General features: G+C 38.0%; 1 protein-coding gene across 1 annotated transcript in view; it reads left to right on the top strand.

Annotated features, from left to right (window-relative positions):
• Positions 1-27,481, top strand: part of LOC134531059 (signal-induced proliferation-associated 1-like protein 2) — a 277,119-nt gene that overhangs the window by 159,805 nt on the left and 89,833 nt on the right. Inside the window, exons 4-6 of the mRNA XM_063366574.1 lie at positions 657-904; positions 19,621-19,754; positions 22,784-22,908. Coding sequence (XP_063222644.1) covers positions 657-904; positions 19,621-19,754; positions 22,784-22,908 — 507 coding nt within the window. The remainder of the gene's footprint in view (positions 1-656; positions 905-19,620; positions 19,755-22,783; positions 22,909-27,481) is intronic.

Raw genomic sequence — 27,481 nt, forward strand, 5'->3', positions numbered from 1 at the left:
TAACTGGGCTGTATTTATACATGCCATTTAAAACTCAATGTTCATAACTAATTAACCCCCCCCCCCCCCCCAATTACCAATTCATAAATCCCTCGCCTCATAAGTCGAAGATTGTGTCTGCCCCTGTTTCTGAAATAATTTATCCATCTATTAAGGATTAAAATTTTGTATTGTGATATTCTGAAATATATTTTTGTATCCAAATTGATAAATATTAAAAAAAAACTCACTCAAAAACAATAACATATGGTTTAAAATATCCAGTTAATATTATTTGTGTTATAAAATTCATTTGAAATATTTAAAACTGTAGTTGATATTTTAATGTTTTTATTGAATATAACTGAAAGATTCATGTAAATATTAAGATTCGTGAAAAATTTGTAACTGCATTCAATCTTCAATTAGTTGACTAAAATAGTTGGATGTGAGTTTTCGACACATTTGTGCGTGAAAGTAGAAATTTAAGCTAACCCAGGTATGTGTGCTGCTTGTGAATTAGAAGGCTAGCACAGCATACCAATGGTTTATTTTTAACTCGTTCATTTGCTGTCGATAGGTTGTCAATTCCATTAAGACAAGATGACAAGTAAATCTCGATGAACCAGACGATAAATGCATCTGAAGTGAAGATCACGAGGTGTGTGTGTCGGCAGCTGTCCCTTCTTCCGCAACGAGGTGGGCGGCGAGGGCGAGCGGGTGGTGAGCCTGACGCGCCAGGCCGCGGGGCCACGGCGCCGCCCCCTGCACCGCCCTCACATGGCGGCCGGCGTGTCGGTGCTGGAGTTCCCTCCCGGGGACACGCATTGGCGCCACGGCACCTGCCCGTTCGAGCGCCAGCCGCGCTCCATAGAGAGCGTGGACCAGGGCGCGCTCTACTACCGCAACTACTTCCACGGCCACGGTGAGAATCCCCCCCCCCCCCCCTCAGCATGAGCACTAGCCATAGGGAGTCGCTCACTCTCAAAACTTCTTCCTCCATAGATATCGTCCCTCTCAACACATTTTCAGCTTGGTGCCACAAAAACTGCCCCAATGAGCGCATGGACCAGGGTATACTATACTACTGCCACTACTTTTATGGCTACTCTTATCATTTTCTTTTAGTTCTCCATATGGGCATTATGATACCTGTTGCTATGAGCACCACCTGCGCTATTGCAACAACTTCCATGGTATTGCTCCCTCTCAATGTATCTTCCTCTTTCTAGGTGATGTACACTTCAATAGTTTGGACCAGTATACATGTGACTAACGCAACTACCTCCACTGTCACGAAGTGACCTCTCACCATCATTACCCCACCTGAGCGCCACTACACAGTTAACATATGAGTGCCAACTACGCTCCATTGAGAGTGCTAACAGAGCTTGCAATAATATTCACAACCTGGGCGCTATTACACCAGCGGCGATACTGCGAGAGGTGTGCTGTACTAACACAACTACTTACATGGTCCTTTTACGCATCACCCACTAACTGCGTACCGGGTACCTGCAACTACGAGCACCAGCTGCACAGCATCGAGAGCTGAGCCAGGGCATGCTATACTACCGCAACTACTTCAATGCTATGGTGAGTCTCTCTTCAGCAACTCTTCCCCCATCCGAGTGCCACACCAGCCTTGACAAGAGCATGGATCGAGGTGATCTGCTACTGCAACTACTTGACTTCCACAGCTGTGGTGAGTTAATTTTTTAGCAGCTTTTCCTCCATCTTTGCGTCTTTGTATCAGCCACACATCCATGGACGGTGTACTATCAACTACCGCAACTACATGCACTGTCGTGGTTTGTCGTTCACTTACGGCAATTCTTCCCCCACCTGGGCGTCACGAGCTGGTATGAGCGCCAGACTTCATCCATCGAGAGAATGTATCAGAGAATCGTTTTTACCACAATTACATAGACTGCATTTTGACAGTGTACATATTGTTACGATTTATAATGTGGGGAGAACTGGGTTCGTAAGGGATAGCCCAATTAAGTTTTATTAAAGTTTTATTGATTACTAATATTCACATTAATAATAAATAATTGTACTTAACTATGTCCGAGTCTAATCACTGGCACTTAAAAATGTCTATTCGCAAGTCACTCAATTTCTGTCAAGTTCCACAGTTGCATTCTCACTGGAGCTAGACTCAAGTGGTTCGCCCCTTACGTCGTGTCTGTCCACACACACAGTCTCGCGCCACTCTTAAGGGGGGGGGGGAGGGGTTGTCTCATCTCTCACCCTCTTCGCCGATGTCGTACTTCCTTTCGCTCACGGAACTCTCGGAACTCCGGAACTGTCGCGGGAAGCCTTCTTTTCACAGACGAGAGAGCCAAACGCTCGATCGTGCATCTCGTTTTTTTTGTTCATTGTAACTCATGATAACTAATGGTCAATTAGGTTAGGTTAGCTACATTATAAATACTTTAAAAAAAATTGTAGACGGTTGATTTAGTTAGGATAGCTACATCAAAGATACTGTAAAATCATGTAAACGGTTTCCTAGCCCTGGATAGCTACATATTAAAAAGTTATTTGCTAAGCAACCATGAAATGATTTTACAGCATTTTTAATGTAGCTATACTTACCTATTATAACCAACCATCCACAATGTTTTAAAGTATTTATAATGTAGCTAACCTATCTTAATCGACCGCAAAATTTAATGCCACACCGGTTTATACAATGAGATAGAACGGGGGAAAAAAAAGCGAGCATGAACTTCCGGGAACTTCGGGTAACTTCCGGGAACTTCGGGTAACTTCCGGGAACTTCGGGTAACTTCGGGTGTGGCTCTCTCGTCTGTGAAATGAAGGCTTCCCAACGGTCGTGGGACTCGCTCGGAATCCGCTCGGAACTCTCGCGGCACTCTCACGGCAGTCGTCGCGGGTCCCCGTCGCCGAACTTCGTCGCGGGGACACGGCACTCCCGGCACTCCCGCCCTCCTTGAACCGACGAGTCGCGTCATCCTGGTCCGACCCGACGCCCTAACAGTACGAAAGGGGGGCGTCAATTCACGCTGCTCCGCGCGGCGGCCCGCGGAATTCCCAAGGCCGCCCAGCGACAGATAACAGCGCGATGAGAGGAAGGGGAGGGGGGTCAAGCGACGACCCTTGTAATCCGGCCAGTTACGCATGGCATACCTTGTGTCAGTGGATGGCGCGTGCAGGGCCGCCAGTCAGGTCTCTCGCGTTCGTAACAATATTTTAGCATACTTCTTAAAATTTTTTTTTATCATTTAACTGCATTGATCCGCGAATAAATTCTGGGCGCTAAGATCTTGCCTCTGTAAAAATGTGCCAATTTGTGTGAACCACTTCCTACGTTTTAGCAGTTATTTAGAAAATGATAGTTTGTTTTGGACTCGCGAAATGTGTGGTACATAAGCAGGACACTTTTAAGACGTAGAAATTAAAAAAAAAACCTAGGTCCAAAAGTGCTAATGATATTACTGGAGCCATTGTAGTTTACAATGAACTGCACTGTATCCCAGTATTGTGGAATGGCATTCCGGCTATCGCGTGCGGGGTAAATATCAAATGTGTGTAGAGTGAGTACATTAGGGTGACCAAATCATAAACTTGAGAAAACGGGACACATCCAAGGAGGGTTTGGGGGCGATACCCTCCAGCTAAAGGGGGATCCAGGAGCCTCCATCGAGACGTAATCATTGAAACATGTTCTTTTTTTTCTAATTTGAGACCTATAAATCTTTTTGAATTTACCTATGAATATGTAATTTAATTTAAATTGTGAGGCGTATAATAAATAAAAACAACAATTTTGCAGTGAATACTTATTTATTATAAGTATTATGACATACTTCAAAACCTGAAGCTGTGGTGGTGCTTGATCGTATGAAAGGCCTGAGTTAACTCAGCAGCTCTAACTTTGATTTCTTCATTTGAATCGTGTTTTATAAAATAATTTTCAAGAGACTTACTGCTACTTGGGGCACCCAGTCTGTTCGTATGTTTCACTGATGCGGTGTGTTGTTTTACATCTGAACGTCCACCATGAGCAATACTAAAAACAGTTTTGCAAACTGTGCACTCTGCTTCATTGTCATAGCTTCCCTTTTTAATGTACTTCCATTATTTAGAGTACTCCTCCTTAAACTTGCACTGACGCTTAGGCATAATTAGTAATTAATAACAATATGAGATGCACCAAACCAACACGTGTAACAAGACAAACACGCACACCCACAGCCACACTGACTTGTCTGACTCCGGTTGGATAGCCGCCTGCAGAATGGGCGAGTTCAACTGTCGAGGAGAGGGGAAGACGGCCCGAGGAGAGGCGCGACTAAAGTGTATCATCAACCCAACGTAAATACGGTACATTTAGGCGTCCCGGGAGACTTTTTCGGGACCCCGTGTACGATCGTTAAAAAACGGGACAATCCCGTTTTTACGGGACGTTTGGTCACCCTAGAGTACATGCAAGCATTGGTTGTAGCTCTGGATGTGTTGTATACGGTGGTATTGTGTAGTAACTAAACACAGTTCATTAGTGCATGCGCTATTGTACCGTACCTGAGAGCATGTCAGACGATACATGGCATTGCTTTGCAGAGCACCAAACTGCATGTTTCGGAATTGTTAGGTGTGTACTTTGCCCATGTCATTCCACGTAACATTGATTCATATTATTATTATAAACGGAAACTGCTCTAGTGATATACATAAATATTGTAGACATATGTTCATGGACATTTCTGCCTCTTGTAAATTATCTGCACGTGTAGCCACATTTTTAAAAAGTATATTTTAGATACAGATTGTATAAATCACAGCCTATCTCAATTCCTGAGGGATCACCTTTGCAAAATCGATTTGAAGTATTTTTGAAAATCTAATAATATTTTTAATGTTTATTACAATTTCGGTAGTAATTGTTTCATATTGTATAGTTCTTCACCTTCAAAAGGTTTTATGATATCCCCATCCCTTCCTAAAAAGATAATGATTGACCCCTATAATTGCATTAAAAATTTGTGCCTTCACATGTTATGGATACTTGAACCTTTTTGACGTGACAACGTCTAATAAATCGATGAACGCCGGCTGCACGCACGAAAAAGTGTCCCACTACGGATGTCCCACTACGGATGTATCCTGTTTACTCATTGTACGCATGCGTGGCATCTCTCTTCATGCTCATTGTACGCATGCGTGGCATCTCTCTTCATGCTCATAGTACGCATGCGTGGCATCTCTCTTCATGCTCATAGTACGCATGCGTGGCATCTCTCTTCCACTCGATTGGAACAACCATCGATTTGACTTTTCAATCATATTTTCGTAGTTTGAATTATTAATATTATATAATTTAACGATCGTCCACCGATTTTCAGCACAATCGGTACGGTTATTTAAAAGTAATGTTGAATATTCAAATACTTTTTGAACCAACAATGGTGTTTTACAGTTACACATAATAATTCAAATTACACCCGGGATCTTTTGCACAATGTTTTAAAAAAATATTGTAACACATTATAAATAAGTTTGGTGTATTTGGGATGCGTATTTGTTATAAAATCGTGTTATAAAAAATAATATTATTCCCCTACCGTGAACAAAATTTTTTATAAATGTGTATATAACATCTGAAACTATTATTTTTCAAGTATGGCCTCGTGGCCGTGCGGTGAGCATCGCTAACTTCCAATCCAAAAGTTGTCGGTTCGAATTCCGGCAGCTGCGAAATTATTTTTTTGTACTTGTAAAAATAAATACGGCGCACGCAACATTTCAAAAGTAATAAATATATTTTAATTAATGAATACAAATAAAAGTAAATTTATTAATTAAATTGTACATTTCATTTCACTCCTTGTGCAAATTTGCTGGACTTCAGTTCTTTGATTGTGTATTTTTTTTTGGTTCAACATGAGTGGCAGAAAAAGCGGGAAGTTGTATGGCTTTCATTTGAACATTGTGAGAACTAAAATACTTAACGTAATAAAAAACCTGGTTTAACAAAAGAAAAGTTTTTTTAAAGCCAATTTTTTTTTCCAACCTTGGTTAAAATTCTCCCACTAAATTCTTACGAAGTGGGTGCCTGTGAGCTGAATGTCTTTATTTCACACAGCCTTGCACTTCTCAACCAAATAACTACTGTCCGAATGACAACACACTTGAAGAAACCGCGCGACTGCCGCTGTCTTCTACAAGGCGCTCTGACGGACTCGCAGACAGGGAAGCCTACAACTCACGTTGTTTCGGTTCCCTACCACGTTCGTGCGACTTCGGATTTCTCTCAAAAATTTAAATTAAAAAAATCGAAGGGTTAGGTTAGGTCAGGTCAGTCACGACATGCTTGTTTTCATTGGAAACTTCTGACTCAGCGGCTGAAGTGGCGTTAATACCAAAACGCAAAACTTCGGAAATCTTCGGAAATTCTTGCAGGGAACCGAAACTACGTGAGTTGTAGGCTTCCCCTCGCAGACGGCGGTGACAGGTTGGTAGTCATTGGCGCGAGCAAGGTGCAGCAGGGCGTGGCGGTCGCAGCCAATCAGCTGACGGCAGCCTGCAGGCTCGCGAGGCGCTGTCCACCCCAAGCTTTCCCTCAATCTATTGGAAACATTTCAAGTCATGTTCACACGGCCACGGTTACGATTAGTCTCCAGATTTATTTTTACGTGTAAACACCTTAGCTCTCAGTATACGGCATTTGGTAGGGGTAATTTCGTGAATGGAACGGATATCGATGGGAACGGAAATGTGTAACGACGGTGCTATCTGTGGCGGATTGCGCGAACCGACATTTTTAAAAGAGATTAAAGGAAACGTTATAGCATTAATTTTTTAGTGAACTTTAAAAATATGGACAGTATTTTAATAAAATTCCTTGTCGAAAATCAGCTAGAAGCCAGGGTTAAGTATTTTTTCACGTATCTTTCGATTTAATCGAAGCAGTTTTATTTTAAAGTTTAACCTTTCGTTTTGCAAATCAAATGATTCGATAGTCGACGTAGCTGCTCCGGCAGCGAATTCTAGAGGTGGGTGCGGAAACTACTTGTGATTTGCGTCAAGAAATTTCGTTGTGAACGCAATTTTCTTATACTTATCACGTTCGGCATTATTTTAAAGAATTCTACGTTGAATTTCGTGTCTGAGTTTCCGATTATAAGTTTATTTGTGAAATGAGGACACGTGAATTTGCTCGTTACCGATGTTAGCTGTTTACATATCACTGGCGAGTCGAGTACTGAAAAACTAGCTAGTGTTACATTAAATAATATGGAGGTCGATCGTAAAACTAGTTTGCTCCTGGCACTCTGATATCCCTCCGCGTCTCTGGCGCCAGGACACTGTTCTTCGACCCCGGCGGGCAGTCAGCTGTACTACAGCTGCTAGGAACTAAAACTAACATCTGGCAACTGACTGATCGTGTCCGTAAATTGCTTCCACGGGGCTGTTCATATTTGAAGAATAATCTGTAACTTCTGTGATTGCATTTATTACGTGCATTCATGTATGTGTGTATGTTCGAACCTATTTAAAACGTGGAGATGACATTGCGTGCTGTTAACTGTACTGTATAATACACAGTTATTTTTGCATCCATAGGCACGCGTTAATATTAACCAAAGTTCGTGCTAGCTAGTTGTTTCCGTTTTTTTTTGTTTCGAAGAAGTTTACACTTGAAACTAACTATTCTAGTATGTTTTTGGGCGAAACAGGCGTGAGACAGGCTTTCGACAGGAATATAGGTCAGACGTCATTTTCAGATATTCAGATTAGGGGAAATGCTTAATAGTCTGTCAACCTGTAACCTGCCATAACTGATAAATCATACAAAAACAATTGCATAATTGCTGCAATCACTTAACGTGAGATAATTCTGAGGGATTAAAAAAAAACACGTATAAAGCGATTTGCTACCCTTGTGAAAGCGGAGACAAAAAAGTTAATTTACGATAAATCATAAAAAAAATTGATTGTCTGTAAAGTCGGTTTACGGACGATAGTTTAACGTGACGTCATAACAAAACATTGATGAAATGGTTGCATACTTTTATGAATAAAATTGAATCATTTTTATTTTAATAATAAAAGAATAAATACTTGAAATTATACTAGTAATCAGATTTTTAAAATGCAAGAATAATTAACCTTTATTGCCGAAATTGTTGTTGTAATAAGCAATGAAAACCACATTAACTTTTCACTTCACTTTATAAACAGTCGATGAAACAGTTCACGTGTAGATGTAAGTTGTGTGCTGCCGCTGTCTTTCTTCTCCTCGGACGCATAGGCCAATCGAGTGGAAGAGAGATAGATGCGGCGCAAGCGTACAATGAGCGTAACGGGACACAGTGTAACGGAACAATGTGCGCAACGGGACACTTTTTCGTGTGTGCAGCCGGCGTTCATCGATTTATTAGACGTCACGCAAAAAAAAAAAATTGGTTGTCTGTAAAGTCGGTTTACGGACGATAGTTTAACGTGTCAACGTCATAACAAAACATTGATGAAATGATTGCATACTTTTATGAATAAAATTGAATCATTTTTATTGAATTATCACTATTTTGTATGGATACAAAGGAGTGAAATGAAATCTACAATTTAATTGAAAAATTTACTTTTGTTTGCACTCATTAATTCAAATATGTTTATTATTTGAACTATAACTTTTATACATGTTTGCTATTTAACTTCTTCCAATCTGTGTTATTCTGTTAAGGATAGGACAATGATAGGAAAAGTAGGAAACGAATGGGAGTGTTTCAAGAAGTTGAATGTGCCTCGAAAACATCAAATTGATGGTTGTTCCAATCGAGTGGAAGAGAGATAGATGCGGCGCAAGCGTACAATGAGCGTAACGGGACACAAAGTAACGGGACACTTTTTCGTGCGTGCAGCCGGCGTTCATCGATTTATTAAACGTCACGTCAAAAAGAAAGATTCGCAAATGAAGCATTAACGGACTGCATTCCTTTGTCTTCTATGAAGGCACATGAGACAATGATAAAACTGTCACTGCTAGCTAACCTCATTAATACTGTGATCACGAACAATCTTCGATAATATCCTTCATGAATTATCATTTATATGCATTTTAAAGCTTTGCAAAAATAATAAGGCATGTGGTGTAGCACTCTTGGCCTCGACATTTTCAAGAAACCTTTCATGTCAATTCCGCATATGCAAGCGCAACTTTCGGCACCCGCATAGCATAGTGCAACGCAACAAGAGTGCTGCAATGAAGTTGTTGACAGGAGTGGCTATTATTTTAAAAGGCACAATTGTCACCCTAGAAATTTGTATGCTTTTTTTACTTTTCAAGTAGTGTCATATTAGAGAAATGATTTTCTGTCGTGTGCAAAATACAAAATAAAAATTTATTTTGGACAGTACATTTGCCGCACAAATAGCTGGCAATATTTGTGTGTGTTGGGTTCGTTGTCAGTAAAAATTAAATTGCAGCCTCGTGTGCTTCCTGCGAGTAAACATAAATATTCTATCTGCGATATATACATAATGTAAAAGTAAATTAACACACCTACCTGCTTTTCGTTTCCCTTTAATTTCCATTAGGACAGTATGATCGTTCCTATACATTTTTCTAAGTTTGGGTCGCTCTAATTCGCTGTACAATTTGTTTGTATAATCACACAACCTGAACCATTCTTTGTTTTCGACCTGACGGAAGTGATTACTTAAATACAAACACTCTCAGTAGTACCTAAATTAAAGATGTTTTCTTTTTAAATACCGCCAATTAAAAAGGTCCAGTTCAAAAATTTCACACAGTTTTTGCCTTGTAAATGTGCGGTAGAATATATATATTTTTAAATCTTTGTCTTCATTGGTGCCAACATGAAAAAAAAGTAAGCTATACAGATGGGTTACTCCGGGAGAATTATTGGCGGCCGAAAAACCATGAATTTTACAAAATTTTTTCTGCCTAATATATTTCAGAAACGGTTGGCTTTAGCGGTTCTTCCGCTGCTTGATGCTTGAAGAGGATTAACTTTCCTACAATTTTTTGTTGCCACAACTTTTCTGTGGTAGGAATACAAGCTATAACTTCCAGGAAGTTGACATTTTCCTCAGCTCTATAAAATAACTCAAATGAACGTAAATTTATTTGACTCTGGGTTCTTATTTATTGTCCTTCAAATAACCACACATTTATTGCTCATATAGTTGATGCGTAAAGAAGTGAATGGTTGAAATGTCTGAGGATTGTGAAGGAGAGAGTGGCTAGTGGTCCGGCCTTGGGGAGTGATATGAGCATATAGAGATGGAGGCGGATGGACACAAAGTTACGGCAGAAAGAGGAAGAGTAACCATAAATATATCTGTCCTTATACCTAAATAATTAGTTGAACTATTGCTTACTATCACACCAATATTTGATGCTCACTATATGGTTTATTTTAATATTATTAAGAAGTACAGTCGAACCTGAGTGAGTGAGAACTGGGTAAGCGATAAAACTCTTAAGTGAGAGTAATTGTCAGGTTCCGTTTTTTTAACCCTCTAAAACCTATATGAGTGAGAAACAGAAACCTCTATAAGAGAGTGTCGCTTTTCACTCATGGACCTCTATAACTGCGACAGCTACTTGCGACAGTCGAGCGTATTTAACATCTGCTATTTATAACTTATTCGTAAATTTCCTGGAACTAACATTGTGTTTATTTTCTTAACTTTCGAAGAACTAACATTCTTTTATATTGTATTCTGTTCGAATGGTCAAATGTATCGACTTATTTGTCGAACTTTCTACAATTAACAAGTATCAATTGCGAAGAAAGGTTCGGCACATACTCATAATGTTAAAACGAAAAATCAAGTGTTGTCTTTAAGTGATAAACTTAAAATGGTTAATGCTTTTGAATACAGTGTGAGCTTGGTTTACCAGAATCTACCTTTTATAAAATTATAAAATAGATTCTATAAAGTCTCAGTGCTCTGAGGGACACGGAAATATTAAGAGGAGTCGACTTTCCGAGTTTCCCGACATTGAAAAGTGCCTTTTAGAATGGATAAAACAAACCCTCGATAAGAACATTCCCATAAATGGAAACCTTGTTGAAAATAAAATCTAAAGACTTTGTTAAAATTGGGAATTCAGAACTTTTCAGCTAGTAATGGCTATTTAGAGGGTTTTAAAAAGCGTCATGATGTAGGTTTCAAAAAAGCAGCCGGGGAAAGAAAATATGTGGACCAAGACGTGTGTAACCAGTGGACTGAAGATCTGCCAAGTCTTTTAGAAGGGCATGTATGATCTAGAAGATATTTACAACGCGGATGAAACTGCTTCGTTCTTCAAGTGTCTTCCGGATAGAACATTCACTTTTAAAGGCGAAAAATGCCATGGAGGTAAACAAATAAAGGAACGTCTTACTATTCTTCCATGTGTAAACATGACTGGTACGGACAAACTTCCCCTTTTCATCATCGGGAAACCAAAGCGACCTAGATGTTTTCAAGGTGTCAAGACTCTACCTGTTGATTATGCCAGTAATACAAAAAGCTCGGATGACAAAGATATTATTTAAAGATTGGTTGAAAGAAAGTTAATAAGGAAATGAAGATAAAACGAAAAAAAAAATCGTGCTTTTCATTGACAACTATGCTGCTCATACGGACTTACCAGCCCTTGAAAACGTGAAATTTATGTTCTTGCCTGCCGATACCACCAGTAAACTTCAACCTTTAGATCAAGGTATCATACACACATTCAAACACTTTTATCGCAGAGAAGTCGTTAAACATAAGTATTATTACGTGCCTGGAAGAAAAAAATAGCCCTAAGATTAACGTACTTCAAGCCATAAAATTTGCAAGGAGAGCATGGTACACAGTAAGAGTCGTTACTATCAAAAACTTCTTCAAGAAATCTGGGTTTTCGATCAGTACAAATAAGCACGACTTTCTACCAGAGGAAAATGAGGTTGAAGTTGGACCTAGCAACGAGGAATGGGCCAAGCTTGAGACTCGTGAAACTACTGGTAATATGTTAACTCCAACCTTCGAAGACTTCATACAGATTGAGACGACGTGGCTACTGCCGGAGAATACATTGATGAAGATATCGTTCAGAATTGTGTGAGCACGTGTGCTGACGGAAATGACAGTGAAGATGAAGCCGACCAATCACATATTTTGAATACAGAAGTAGAGAACATTCCAAAGAAGCAAGACGCTTTAAATGCTCTGGAGGCGGTCCACAAGTTTTTTGAGTACTCGACGGTATTTGATAAAACAATATTTGATAAAATTTATGAACTGGAAAAACACATACAAAATGTAAAATCAGAAACGCAGAAGAAATTAACGGATTTCTTTAAGTAAATATTAGTGTAAGATTTATTTTGCAAGCATCTGTGACACATTCTAATGAATATGTCATACCTATGCAATACAAATGTATGTATATCACTACATATTTGCTGTATTTTTTATAAGTGAGAAAGGCCACTCCTGTACTTCTATAAGCTAGAAACTCGGGTTAGTGAGAAACCTCCATAAGCGAGAAAAAAAAAAATCGCGATCCCTTGAACTTTCGCTTATCCAGGTTCGACTGTATAACTTAAAACACGCACGCATAAGTACAGGCACCTTTTTTAAACATTGTAAACCCGAAATTATCTTATTTTTCAACCCCTTTTAGGGTTTATTTTGGAGTGGCAATAAAGTTAAGTTTATGTATTAACGTTAACCAGAGTCTTGCGAGTCCGATGTAACAGCCAACAGTTATTCTTCCTCTTCTACCCCCCTCCCTTTCCCGAAGTGCTTTAACTTTCCGCCAACGTATGTGCGTGTGTGCTTGTTAATTATGAAGTCAGAGCCTCGTCCTTGTAATTTATTTTAATTACAATTTATACTGCCAATTTTTCATTCAACGCCCAAATCTGATTGTTTCCTTTTCTGCTGCTAGAACAATATGAACGGAGCCATGATATGCACGTCTCTTACAAACGTTTAAAATAAAATAATTACATGAAATATAATATTATATTGCAAAAGGTTATCTCATTGCACCAAGACGACTTTTAACTTTTCTGTCACCGATCTGTTTAACATCCGCCATTCGCCAAAATATTTTAAAATATTTTCGTATTTTCTCGGGAGTTAGGTTGGATATTATACTGTTATACCCTTTTTACGTTTTTTTATACTTAAACCGTGACCGCATACTTATACCAGGACTTTAATGTATTCTCATTCCGTGCCTTTGCGTCTTTTCGAACAGTTTTAGTTGCATCTTCAGTTGACTCTGCGACCAGTGAAACCGTACCTGCCAGTCGCCCAGGCGTCGGCGCCACTGGCGATCATCTGCCGGAGGTCGGGTCGGCTTGACAAGCTTCTATGGCTGCTGGATTCCACTGTCGGACTGGAACCACAAGCACCCTCGGAAGAAATGCTCAAAACGATACACCGAGATTATTGCGAAGGACACTGTGCCGGAAACCCTTAGGTTGTTTGACTTGAAGTTGTGTCAGCTACATCGTGGCAATCACGGATCATCACGGATCGAAGCGACCGACTGGTGTTTCAGTGTGTGCACCTGCCACTTGCCCCTGGCGCCTCCCGCCGGGTACGCGCTGGTGTCTCCCTGGAGAATCATAACAACCGCGACAGCCCCCAGGGACATCAGGGGTTTATCGAAATCGGTTCAGTAGGACATACGTGATTGATAAGAAATCATCCATGCTTATTAACTCACATTTATATATTATTATTGTACTAAGAGTACTAACTTAACACACGAAGAAACCGTAGTGTTAGTTTTTAATAACCCTTACTATTAAGAATCACAAATAAAGCATAAAAGGTATCATAAATAGTGACAAAAATTAGCCACAAATATCAGAAAGACACTATACACCAAAATAAATATTAATTGCATTAGTATTTGTCAACAATAAATCTGGTCTTATGTACGCATTTTACTGTAGTGGGTTGGGGTATCATCCCATTATGCCTTTAGCGGTGTAACGCAGACCGTCCACGATTTCACAGTAACGAACGTTTATGAATTCATGTTGTTTATGTTTTGAGTCAAATGTGTGGCGGGGACAGAAGATTAGACACTGCCAATGTGATGACGCAACGCAAGACTTGTTGACGTCACCCTTCGTACTGTAAGTTTCCGAGAAGGCCGGCCACTCCGACTAATGAAAGAAGGCGCCCCCCCCCCTCCCCTCTACCCTTTGTCATTCACAGCTATGGCTCGTTACAGGCCATTGTCCGTCCAATGTAACTACCCCCCCCCCCCCCCCCCCCCGTGACTGTTACTCCAGCGCCTCTTTATTGATGCCTGCTACAGCGTCTGCGATATATGACCCCGAGCGACGTTGCCGCTACGTCTTCTATTTAAGTGCCCATGGGAGGGAGATATATGATACCACCCACCCCTTGCATTCACCTCAGGCGAGACTCATGATGTACAAACATAGCCAGGCGCTTTATTTATAGACAAGAGAAAGAACTTTTTGATTTTCTGTAACATTGTGTTATCTTAAAAGGACGTTGTGCTAGTCGTTTGTTTGGACCATTACACATGTATACAGTTCATGAATGGGTGCTGGACATATCTAGATGTATCTATTCAACATCAGTAGAAATTACGTTTGGCTGAATTAAAACTATATTAAAGGAAACAACTTTTTTTCACTGATAGAACTGATTTTCAATTCCAGTTAGATTACAAATAAGATAATTGTAATTTCTTAGATTAATGACCATATACCAGAAATGTTAGGTTGAACTAAAATAATGTGAATATAACTTACTTACTTAGGAGCTGTGTGTTGCTTGTATCTGAATATACTGGCCCCGGATAATGCTGATGGTTTTAAAAACTGTCATTCACCTGAGTATGCATGACAAAGTGACTATAGATTCGAATTACATGGCCTTCTGCTATGTTGTGGTGAAGGAACCACACAGATTTTAGGACTCATTTTGGAAATAAATTGGAGGCCTGAAAATGCCCAATCCAGCTCCTGGACCTTCGACTCATTTGAAAAGTGGGTGTGCTATGTAGTGAGTTCATAAATACTAAATTGGTTTATTTTTTTTCTTTTAAGTAAAAAAATGTCTTCACCTGAATATTTTAACAATTAGGATGGTTGTAGAGTGTAAATTTTTTCATCATTACCATTAGCAAATATTCTTTACCGTAACATTATTATAGTATATAAGTCAGCAAAAAGGTGTTTTTAAAGCAAAGTTAAGAAACTATATTTATTAAAAAAAATAGTCCTGTTAACAATCCAATAGACTGTCCAGGTAGCTAGACATGCCAGGCGTGTCGCAACTCAAACCTGTCTTCACACAAGCAAATCGACTTGATGATTAAGCTGGTTACAGCAGAGTTGTCGAGTCTGGAAGACTATTATCGAGTGACGCATTAGGTCCCAAATGGACCCTGCTTTCAGCCTGCAGTGCATCGGCAGATGCATATTATCTGATAATATATACATCCCTACGTGTGACTCGCTGACTGAACCATACAAATTCTAACCCACTTACAGATGAGCTAGAAACTTGAAATTTTTCAAGCTCATAGATCTTAGTCCATACCAAACAAAAATTAACAAATTAAAATTTTTGAATTTTCAAGCCCTGAAAAAATTTATAATTGCAACACACCTTTAGAGTAGGTGAGACTTTTATTGCTAAATGATAAGACATATTGAAAAACTAATTCCACATTCAAATTGGATATTGCTAAGTCTTTATTTTTGGCCCCATTACATTTTGTTGTACATCTCCATTTTTTAGACCTTAGATATAATTAATTGGATTATATAGGACCTTATTTTATACTTTATGTTGTGAATTTTTTCAATTATTTTCTTCACTTACAGACAGAATAATTTTCAGCGAAGTCACACGTAACAAGGACTTCTCCTTCTTTCAAGTTTGATTTGGTTTCATTATAAAATTGCTTCTGCACAAGAGAAATGAATGAGTGGGTTTTCAATTTTAACAAGGCTCCAATAAACTCTTCTATAAATTCATCTTTATTTTTGATGAGTGTCTCTAATGTGGATCTGTCTACAGACAACCATTGTTTGTATGTTATTTGATCAACCATTTCATCTTCAAACTTAAGGATCAGAAAATTTTTCAGTTTTTCTGTCCCAGGGCATTCTTTACAAATACTGAAATAACAAATAGGTGATGGAGGATTACACATGATTTTGTACAAGCAGTTCTGGTAATTTTGCAATGTTTCTTCATCTCCATCTAATACAAAGTTGTTCATTTTGGACGCAGTCATCGTCAACTTGACATTTTGATGAATAAGGCACACACAAACTTTATGGGTTCCACTCTAAAATGCAGTTTTGTGGCCTCAACTCGCAAAATTTTGAAAAGCCAATACAATTTGTTGGGTATTCCCCTTTAAACACATTATACATTTCATTAAGATTTGTCAAAATCAGCCGCTTTTGCAGGTGAGTTTTTTGTTCTCCGTCCTTCCGAACTGCAACAACAACTTTCTTTCCAGGCATCATCCTGCTGATATCATCCCTGTTATAAAAATTGGTGACAAGCTGAACAGTTTCTGGATTTAATGTTTTCCCTGGATTAGGGTTGGGGCTTGAGAGACAACTTTTTCTTTCAGTAGTTTCTTCACGGCCCTAGCCACATAATCGTTAACTCCAAACTCATTTACAATTATTTTTCGAGTCCAGCTTTGAGGCAATACTGATAGAAGCATCATTTTTTCACTTCTACTAGTGAGTTGAAAAAACTTTAGTTTTAACTGACTAATAATATGAGATAAATCCTTTTCATTTTGTGATTTTTCAGTATAACATTCATTTTGAGGCCCAATTAATGTCTTATCAAATGTTGCTTCAACTTGTTCAAGTTTTTGTTTAGTGTAAGAATGACTTTTAAGTTTCTGTTTCTTGATAGGGGATTCTCCTGTTCCAATGATTTATTTAAAAACTCTAATGATGAATCAGTATCTATATAATTACTGTCATATTTACTACTACTATCTGACATTACAACGTCCTCATCATTACTGCTTTCATGGTTTGATTCTAAACATTTTTTAAACTGCTTGTTCAGTTTTATTCTATTCCCATCACAAATTTTGGTAAATATGTAGAGTAGCGGTATTTACGAAAAAATATGCTAACAATCCGAAAATACTTTTATTGCATGCTCTTTCACTTCCTCTTTTCAAAACAACCGGCGGTGATAAGAAATTCCAAATGGTACTTTAGGAGAGATTGAATTTTTTAATTTTCATGTTGGGTGATATTTGTTAAAAAAAATTTAAAAATTCCGAAAAGACTTTTATTCTATGCTCTTTAACTTCCTCTTTTCATTAAACCCGGCGGAGATAAGAAATTCCAAATACTTTAGGAGATATCAAATTTTTAAATTTTCATCACAATACCTGTGACTGAGCTGAACTTAGCTCTATCCTGCGACCACCATTGTTTCTTGTTTACGAGTATGATTTTTTTTTTCGCAACGTAGGTGAACGAGTACATCATGTTATACTAATGACAAAGGAATTTTACCCGCCTCTAACTTAGGTGCGTTTTTAACGTTTCAAATTTTAATGTTTTATTTTTATTTTGATATTGTTGCGCAAGTAATACGTAAAAAAAAATTACGTGAGTTCCCACTGTTCATCCTTTGTCCCGGTTTGTTTGGTCAGGTCAGTTACATTATAAATACTTTAAAATAAACAACCATTTAAATGAATTCACATTATTTTTAATGTCCGCTTAGTTTGAAAGTAGGTATTTATAATGTAACTGACCTGACCTAATCGACCATTTTAGTTCCTACTGTTCATCCTTTGTCCCGGTTTGTTTGGTCAGGTCAGTTACATTATAAATATTTTAAAACTAAACAGCCATTAAAATTAATTCACATTATTTTTAATGTTGGCTTAGTTTGAAAGTATTAATAATGTAACTGACCTGACCTAATCGACCATTTTATTAATTAGGCATTCACGAACACACGGCAAACTAAGAAAAATGTCGCCGGTAGAATGGCTGCACAGGTCTTGTATTGCAAAATTAAAAAATTCGATATCTCCTAAAGTATTTGGAATTTCTTATCTCCGCCGGTTGTTTTGAAAAGAGGAAGTGAAAGAGCATGTAATAAAAGTATTTTCGGATTTTTAGCATTTTTTTTTCGCAAATATCGCTACTCTACATATTGATATTAACCCAAATTTTCATTCCTTCCACATCATCTTCAAATCCCAAGGAACACATCCAATTAGTTACATTTCTTAGCTTACCTGACTGATTATGTCCTTTTTGTTTGAAAGGATTACAACACTACACTGAAAACACTACCCAATTTATCTTTTCATCTTGATTAGTCATGGCTAAATAAAACACAACACAGCAACCACTAAACCTAACCTAACATAACCTAAACAGTACTGTTTAGTGAAATGGAAAAACTCAGCCACTCTTAGAGGAGTTTTGTAATAAACAATAACTTTTATATCACTCTGCAAGGCCAGCAATTAATTGGCTCAGTATTTTCAAACTGCAAAATTGCATACCTACTCTAAAGTAAGGTGTCAAAAACAAATATAGGCTACACAAGTCATGATTAAACAAAAGAGCTTCATTAAATATCCAATTATATAAAAAAAAACACATAGATAAAGAACATTGTTGTACAGCAGCATGGAAATTAGTACAGCCACAAATTTAAACACAAATTTACATTGTTAGTCATTTTAAAAATGTTACTGTCCTTACCTGAGTATTTAGCAGTCTTAGCACAGTCTACATTTCTTCTAAATTTTATTTACTCATGATCCCATCAATTCTCCACCTTGAAATTTGGCACTTACCTAACCAATATATGTAGGAATAACATACTTAAAAAAAAAAAATATATCGAAAATGGTGTTTTTTAGAAATTCAATATTAAAAATTTTGAAAACAATTAAAAAAATTTTTTTTTTCCTCTTAAGTTGGTCATGTTACATATCAAATTGAAACCCATTCAATGACCTTTAAAATTAGCTGTCAGACAGCCTTCTAGCACCATTGGTTGGATTGAGTGATCCAAAACATTAATAAATTGGCTATTTTTGCAATTTTCAAAAATTTATACAAAAAAACTACTCTAAAAATTTTTAGAAAAAATAGATTTATAATGTATTTAGTTGATATTACTAATTTACAAAAAAACATGAAAATCTAAGGTGTAGAGGTTAAGGCCTCTGGTTGATTTCATATGGAATGACCCTAGAGTTTATGGTTTACTTTAGATATTTTATCTAATGTAAGCTTTATTTGTTTCGTAATTTATTTTTGGCTGACAGTCTGAATGTCAGCATTAGCTCGTCACACTTATAATGTAGAGTTTTTTATTATGTTATTTTCTGACTGTTGTTTCTGTGTTTTTTTGCATATGTATTATTTTGACTGGTTTTAGAAATATCAGTTTGGGTGCTGGCACTAAAATTAATTAATGACTATAAATAAGTAAACATTTAAATAAATATTATAAAAGTGTTCAGAAAGACAGTCAGTTGTTCAGTAGAGGTTCCAGGTGTAGGTTGTGACAGCAGGCAAGCAGGACTTGAGGCACGCGGAGTGTGTCTGGAGCGACTAGAGTGTCTGGTGCTGGTTGCAGAGCACCAGAACTGGTTCGGCATGGATGAGAACCTGGGCCCGCTGGCAATCAGCATCCGGCGGGAGCGGCTGGAGGGCTGCGAGAGTCCCGGCCAGCAGCAGTACCACTACCGCCTGCTCATCAGGACGAGCGAGGTGAGACACATCCGTGCTGCTTCTTGCTGCCTGTGGTGGCTTGTAGAGGTGAACAATGAAGAGCATTTAAGAGGATTCATCACAGGGAAATTTTTTTTGCCTTGCCTTTTTGGTAGTATTCATATGGGAAGGGAAGGGAGGAAGGTAAAGAAAGCCATTGTGCATCAAGGCAGAAGAGGATGAGTTGTTAAATCAGCGGGAGGTCTGAAAAGGAGAGGGGGTTGGGAAGGTTTGGACAGTCTTACCATACAAGGTTAAAGTGGCTGAGAAGTAGGGGAGGGGGGAAAATTACCAGTGTTTCTCGTCTGTTAACCAGAATGTAGTTTGAGGAAAATGGGTTAGTTTGAATGTAATAGTTTTTTTTTATTTAGGAAATTCGCTGCTGCAAATTGCAAATATCACAATGTGGCTTCTGAAATAGGTAGTTTAACAACTCATATGGTGTTAAAAGTTAACTGCTCAACTGCATGAATTACATAGTGCACGGATGGCGAACCAATTACATGCGTGTGAGTGGTGGCATACAAAAAAATAATTCGGGCATGCCAATAATGAAAGAATCTATGTACTTAATCAGGAAAAACTAACTTTTTTATATTTGATGTCATGTGACCTTTGTATCAATGTCAGAACGGTAACATATTGCTTGAGAGAGAGAGAGAGAGAGAGATTGATACTACATATGGTTCCTACTGAAGTGAGGAATGGACGGATTGACAAGGCGTAAGCGATGCCACACTTCATTTTTCTTCGTTTTCTTTGTTTTCGTCTTCATTTGTTTTCGTTTGTACGTCATCAACTGCAATTACGTTTTTCAACATTTTCAACATTTTTAAATTTTTTTAAAATTGTATCCTTCGGCATGGCTAGTTTGCCAAAAAAACAAAAAATGCAAGATAAGTGTCAAAGGGACATTCAATTTTGGTGGACTGAGAAATATCTCCAGTTCAGCTTGCATTCTGCTAAAAGCAACAAAGTACGAGCCTAATATAAGATGTATGTAGTATCTAATTTGCAACAGAAAAATCACACTAACCTTTTCTTTTATTCAAATAAACATAAAATAGTAAACATTTCAATTGCTGTACAAATTTCAAGTTGCAAATATAGAGTTTTTAAGTTAGTAGCATCTAGTTTAATTTTCATCCATTATTATTATTATCACCAAGTCAAGATCTTTGATAGCACGTCATAACCACATTTTTTTTTCTTAAAAAAATTGCACGTTTACCATTAAAGGTTTGTCATCCCTAATATAGTGTTTCAGATCCAGTGTTTTACGTGACGTGACATTTTTACTGTCGTGGATTGTGGCTTGGCCTTGCGACTTATGGTTACACTTGTGACTGCTTCACATGATATGACTATTGTGGCAACAGGAAATATTCAAGATTCCCCATCCCTAGTTAATAGATTTTTAATAGTCTTTCCAATAACAAAAATGTTAGGTTTATGATTTTTTTAAAATCTTATTAGAATGGAAATGTATATTTTTATTATTAAATTATTATTATGCAACTCGGAAATGTTATTAGAGCCACATAAGAATGTTATGCCCAAGCCCTATTATGTAATAAAAGCGGTTATGAATTTTTAAAAATTTAATTTTAAGTGGTTTAATTTAAAAATGTTACTCAACATTTATTTAATTGTACATGAAATGTATTTAGACATATATTAGTATTGTAAATGAATTATAACAGGCGTAGTGTCTTGTTTAAAATGTTTATCATCAAGCACATTTACCTAATTGGAAAATGAATTATTTTGATTAGCCCTATGTTTTCCTGGAACAAATTAGGGGGTTACTTTGTGGGGCGGATGTTAAATAAGGTACCACAGCTATTATGATGTGTTAAAAAGAGGAATTTATTTCAAATATGTCATCTGTAAAGTCTAATAACTTTGAAAGCAGTATTATTTCAGATGAAACCAACTTCTTTCATTTAAAAAATTATCAAAAATTATGAAATTGACCAAAGGGAAATAATATGTTGAAGCCTAAAAATAAAAACACCAAGTAAATTTTTTGTCCTTCATACTAATATTGCATATTATACAAGTAGTATCCAGTCTATGACTAAATATTCAGTTCAGATCTTCCAAATGATAACTATAACTAGGCTCACCGGACAAAAAATTACACCCCTGGAGAAAACATCATAGGCATAATTTAATTTCATGTAACTCCGCCTCTGGACCTCTGGACTTGATAGCTGCCTGGATTTGTTAGGAAGTGAGGCACAAGGTTGTGCAGGAACGTCACATCCAGGTGAAGCCACTCGCTGAGGATTTGATCTTGCAGTTCCACCAAATTTCTGGGTTGCTGATATCAGCATTTTACCTGCTGTTTCAACATGTCCCACAGATTTGCAGTGGGGTTCAAGTCAGGTGATTTTTACAGGCCAATCGAGATGTAGTAGGGTGGGGGAGTGTTCACTAACTCTTATGGCACACTCATTTTTTGCTCACGCAACATAAAGTGCTCTCTGCTTATGTCTTTACCCTTCCCCATATTTTAATTTCCTTCAGTAGTTCAAGCACCATAGGTTAGGGCAGTATCGGGAGACTAATGATGCCTAAGGTGTGCTGTCGTCCTAGGACTCTGCGAGAACTTTTGTGGTGAAGCAAACTTTGCATTCTCATGGAAAGGGGAAGAGGGACTGAAAAAGTTTCAGATAAATACTTTTCTTTTTTTTAAATTTCAAATCAAATATCACAATATTCACGAATATTGAATATTTTTCAAGTAGAATTTTAACATTTATAGTGAATTTCATTTTTCACACCTCTCAGGTGTTCAAGAAATATTAATCCAACATAAAGTAAAATAATAAAAGAGAGTAATTCAGGCTATATGACATCCAAGATTAAAGTGGGCTTCAAACCACGTGAATGCTTATTGTGAGCTCATTAATCGGAACCGCACTGGGGGATGGGATCCAACGTGGCGTGGAGTCTCCACGGCCACCAAAGACACAAGGCAGTCATCACAGTGCAGTTACGGTTGTTGTTGGTGACTGTTGCAGCTGATGACTCTGAGAGGGTCCGTCCTGGAGGAAGCCATTCCGAACCTTAAGCCCCCTAGCAACAGCAAGACTCTGAACACCAAGGAGGTGTTGGAGTACGTGGCCCCGGAGATACAGCTGTCCTGGTACGTGTGTCTAGTGCTGAAAGTCTTGCTTATGAAAACTGTGCAAACATTTCAAGCATTGCTACAGAGTCATTTAGATACTGCTTAAATTCTGGAAACCTTGGGAAACAATTCTATAAAAAAACCTATTTGAACTCAATTGTTTTACTTAGTGTCACAGGTGTAACATTATCCGTTTACTTGCTCCAGTATTAAGATTAAAGTATATTTTTATCATGTAAGTTCAGAGTACAAATGTGTTTGCTTAGTGTAAGGGGAGTAAGTCAGAATATATAATTGCCATCAAATTACTAGTTCTGTAAGCTTAACAAGTAAATATGAAGATGATTCTGATTCCACGTTGCATGGTCATGCACATAAAAGCTAATTACGATGGGATAACCTAGCTGAAAGAAGACAAGGCTTCAAACCTCTAGTATGCAGAAGAGTCGTGTTGCTGATTGTCCTCAACACATAAGTACAGCTTTTTTTTAACTCACTTTGTGCTGCGAAGTCACTCTAGACCGGCTTCTGAGCCATTTGGGACCTGATTTTTCAGCAAGTGAATTTATATTCTAGCAGTGACACTCGGACTGGCTTGTACTGTCATGACTTAAGGCAAAGGTAAGTGTAACTCCATGTATTTAACCTGCAATGTTTTTGTTTGAAATATCCTTACTGAACTGTGCAAGTAGACCTTTAGTAAAAGTATAGCAGATTGCAGGGCCGGTGCAAGGTAAATTGGCGCCCTAGGCGAAAAACCTTAATGTCCCCCCTCCTCCCCAGCCGAACACCCCAAAAAAAATTTTCCTTGCCTCAAAATACATCACGTAAGCCTAGGATTTTGTCAACAATCAAATGTAAGCAGGCTTGTGTTTTTTTTTTTACTTTTTTACTTAATACAAATCATAAACAGGTCACCGTGGACTTTAAATAATTACTTATATCAATATAAACTTTCCAAACTGTTACAAAAATCCATTTTCATCTAGTTTCAATAATCGTTAAACATATTATATCAGCTGTTATGTGTCGTGCTGCGCTGCCCCCAGCTACTTGGCGCCCTAGGCGGTTGCCTAGTTCGCCTATATGGATGCGCCGGCCCTGGCAGAATGTGAAACATCAGTAGTTGAAACACCTACAATTTTTGTGAGCCAAGTTGGCATTAAGAGGTTCAATAAACTATCTGTGCCAGGCATTACAGAAAATTATTTTCAGCTATTGTAAAATTATGATTTGTTGCTAATTTCACTGCTTTGGTAAAGTTTGCTGCCTAGTAAGTTTTAGTGTTGTCTTTATTGTTAAATAAATTATTGCTTATTTAAATGGAAAATGAAGCATAAACTTATTTTTGGTAGCAAAGAACATATCTGTAGTGAGAAGCCTGCATGCGCACATGGGCCTCCAGCTATTTTGTATTTACTCATAAGGATATTTAGATATTTACGTAAGAGCCAGGGTGCAAATCTGTAGGATTTGCAAGGGGGCCCGTGGAAATTTCCAGGGGAGCCGCGCGGCCCAAGAGTTTTGACATGGGGTTAAACGACTTGTCATCTCTGGATACGGTGATGTATATTGCTCATATTTTGGCCTACATGTTTGCAATAAGCAGAAAACTTTAAAATATACAGAAATTTTTCATAAGACATAGTTTTGACATCAGACCTGTTTCACAGTCATGCTTTTGCAAGCGCAAGCGGGCGCCCTCAGTGAGGGACTTCTTAATTCCAGGGAAGACACTGCCCCCCATACCCCTACCTCCTACCCAGGATCTACGTTCATGCATAAGAGTATGAATTAGCTTAAGCTGGCAGATGAAACTATTGGAATCTATATTTTCAATGCTTTGGAAATTGGAGTGCTATAATTATTGCCTTAGGGGCCAGAATTCCAGCTAGCTGTCATCTGAGAAATTTACGAGAATGAGAAGGATGTTTATTATGCAACCTCTTTAATACATACAGTAAAGAATTTTGATAATCACTTTCACATGAAGCTGTATAGAGTTCAATTTTTTTCTTCGTAAGTGCTAACTTAATTGTGCAATAGTTAATAGTTACCAAGTTGTCTGTGAAGGTTTCCTTTCTGTAATTACAAATAATTTTGCTTATTATCTATATCTATATTAGTTACACAGGATCCTACTGGGTCCTGTAACAGGGTGGAAACCTAGGAGTTTTAGAGGCTCTAAAATGTTTTGAGATTTAATCAAAATAGTTGATAGTTTGATTTTACTACATGGCACTTTTGTACTCTTCGAAAAAAATCCCATTATATAAGTTGCCATAAAACTTGATATTCAGTATTTTTAAGAAATAAATTACTTATATTTAATTGATTAATTGCAAAACTGTTTACAAATCAACCCATGTTGTTGAACAACATGTTTAAACTTTGCTAAGTCAAACTAAGTAGGTGTGAAATGAATCAACATTCCCTTAGGTACTGAAACATTTTTTATTTATATATTTTTTCAATAATATAATTTTTTTGTGTCTAAGAGGGAGGCTCTGTGATTCACAAACTCGTGAATTAGATGGTGCACCGACTCTCAAATCGTTGGGCCAGGGAGCCTGCCTGAGCTGCTGTTTGCGTTCAGGAGCAGGGCTTCCCGGCTCTTCGCTGAAACCAGCGAGTCCATCACCGCCAACTGACAAGTGACTCTCTAAACAGTTAACAATCATGAAAAGGGGGACAATAGTTGCATATTACTTCTTAGACTTTGGAAAAATCATTAACTTGGTTCCACAATAATTTTGAAGTAGGAGTTGTAATAGTTTTCTTTAATTTTATCCAACTACAATTATAGAAAGACATAATGATATAAATAAAGATGTAGATAAATAAAAAAACATAAATGAAATAAATAAATAAAGATAAGTGAATAAATAAATGTATAGATAAATAAATGATAATTTCCTACAAAATTATTTGTAAATATTCCTTTTTTCTATGAGATATATTTTGCCTGGTAAATAAAATATATTGACAAAAATCATTTACAAAACTTTGGAAAAGTCAGATAGTGCAATTTCTATTTTATCCAGCATAGCTTGTATGAATGAAATTTACATATAAAATCAAACTCTGACTGAAATACTTAATAAATTAACACGAACAAGATTATAGCTCGGACTGTACAAAACAGACTCACTCTAACTACCAAACATTCAATATTACAGTACAATACTATCATCCTCTCTGTATGAATGTCCTGGGTCATCCCTCCCTCTAGTACTTGGTAAAGTCCTTGAGCTTGTCCCCCCCACCCCTCCTCCGACTAGCTGGGGAACTCAGCAGCCCAGTCCTGTCTGAAACACATACCAGTCTTGGGACACTGCTGAGGCCTACGCCTCAGTCAGTAAGGCGGGTGAGCAGAGCAGGAAGCACAGTACTACGGCTGTTACGGTTACTGGGAGTTGTTTTCTGTTTCTCACGAGTGGTGGATGTGTGACCAAACAAACTCGTTTCAACTTACTGTCAGGTTTCGGAGAATTATGTTTCGTTAAGAAAGATGTTAATTTGTTGCCACCATTGTTACGGTTACATGGACCCGGTGGAGACTCTTCTTAGGGCGTGATGTGACCTGCATTGGTACGAGATTCGGACCCTCCTTTTGTGTGATCCAGAATTTTTAAGACCTGGCTAACTCTCTAAGAGATGGTAATGTGGACTCTTTAGGCATCCCACATGCCTGATACCTGCAGATGGTCTGCATTTGGCCAGGTAGCAACACGGAATTCCCTATACGTTTTTATTCTTGTTGCAAGCACAGCCCTCCCTTGTACGTGACTTGCTTAACTGTTAACAAACCTGAAGGCATGAGTCGGTTTAGGGGTTGTATGAGCCACCCTCGTGGGTGTACTGAAATGCTCGTGGGCATGTTTGAAAAGTCTCGTTAAGAGCAAATAATTATTATTTAAGTAGTGTGCTGCCCGAGGCAGGCCCCGAGGACACAAATAAAGCAATTTGAATTTCTTAAAGTTGAAAACAGAATTACTTGGCCTATAACGGCAACGTATGAAGTACTGGGTGCTGGCACGTCCTACCTCGGCCAGTGACGGCAGACTGGGCGGCAGAAAGAGCTCTCTGGAGCTTCATGGAATCCCTCGGCCAAGTAAACAACCGTTAGACTTAATAAAGATTGCAGGCTTTCGCGGCCATTGTCTGGAGTTTCTTGGCTTCTGGGTTGTCGCGGTGTCGAAGGCGAAGATACCAGCGACGTTACAGCCGATGTTGCAGTCGTCATCAGGGAGCAGTTACTTACTTACTCACTAGTTACTCAGTTGGTAACTGCTACGTGATGATGGCGTCTACAATGTCGACTGAACAGTTAGACTTATTCCAGTTCGTGCCATGGCTATTTCAATGGAAACAGACAAAAACACACAACTTAGGCACAACCTCTTATGCCCTCATTATAAATTAACATACAGTAGTTAAGTAATTAAGATTCAAAATATTATTTGCTTCGAACTACTTTGGGCCACTTGGAATTGTTTGTCTCCATGTTTGTTAAATTTTTATAATTATTTAAATTTTGTTATAAGGGTGGTGCTTAAAACGAATCTGCTGAAAACAAATACTCTTGGGG

The sequence above is a fragment of the Bacillus rossius genome, chromosome 3, assembly GCF_032445375.1.
Source record: "Bacillus rossius redtenbacheri isolate Brsri chromosome 3, Brsri_v3, whole genome shotgun sequence".
Classification (NCBI taxonomy): Eukaryota; Metazoa; Arthropoda; class Insecta; order Phasmatodea; family Bacillidae; genus Bacillus; species Bacillus rossius.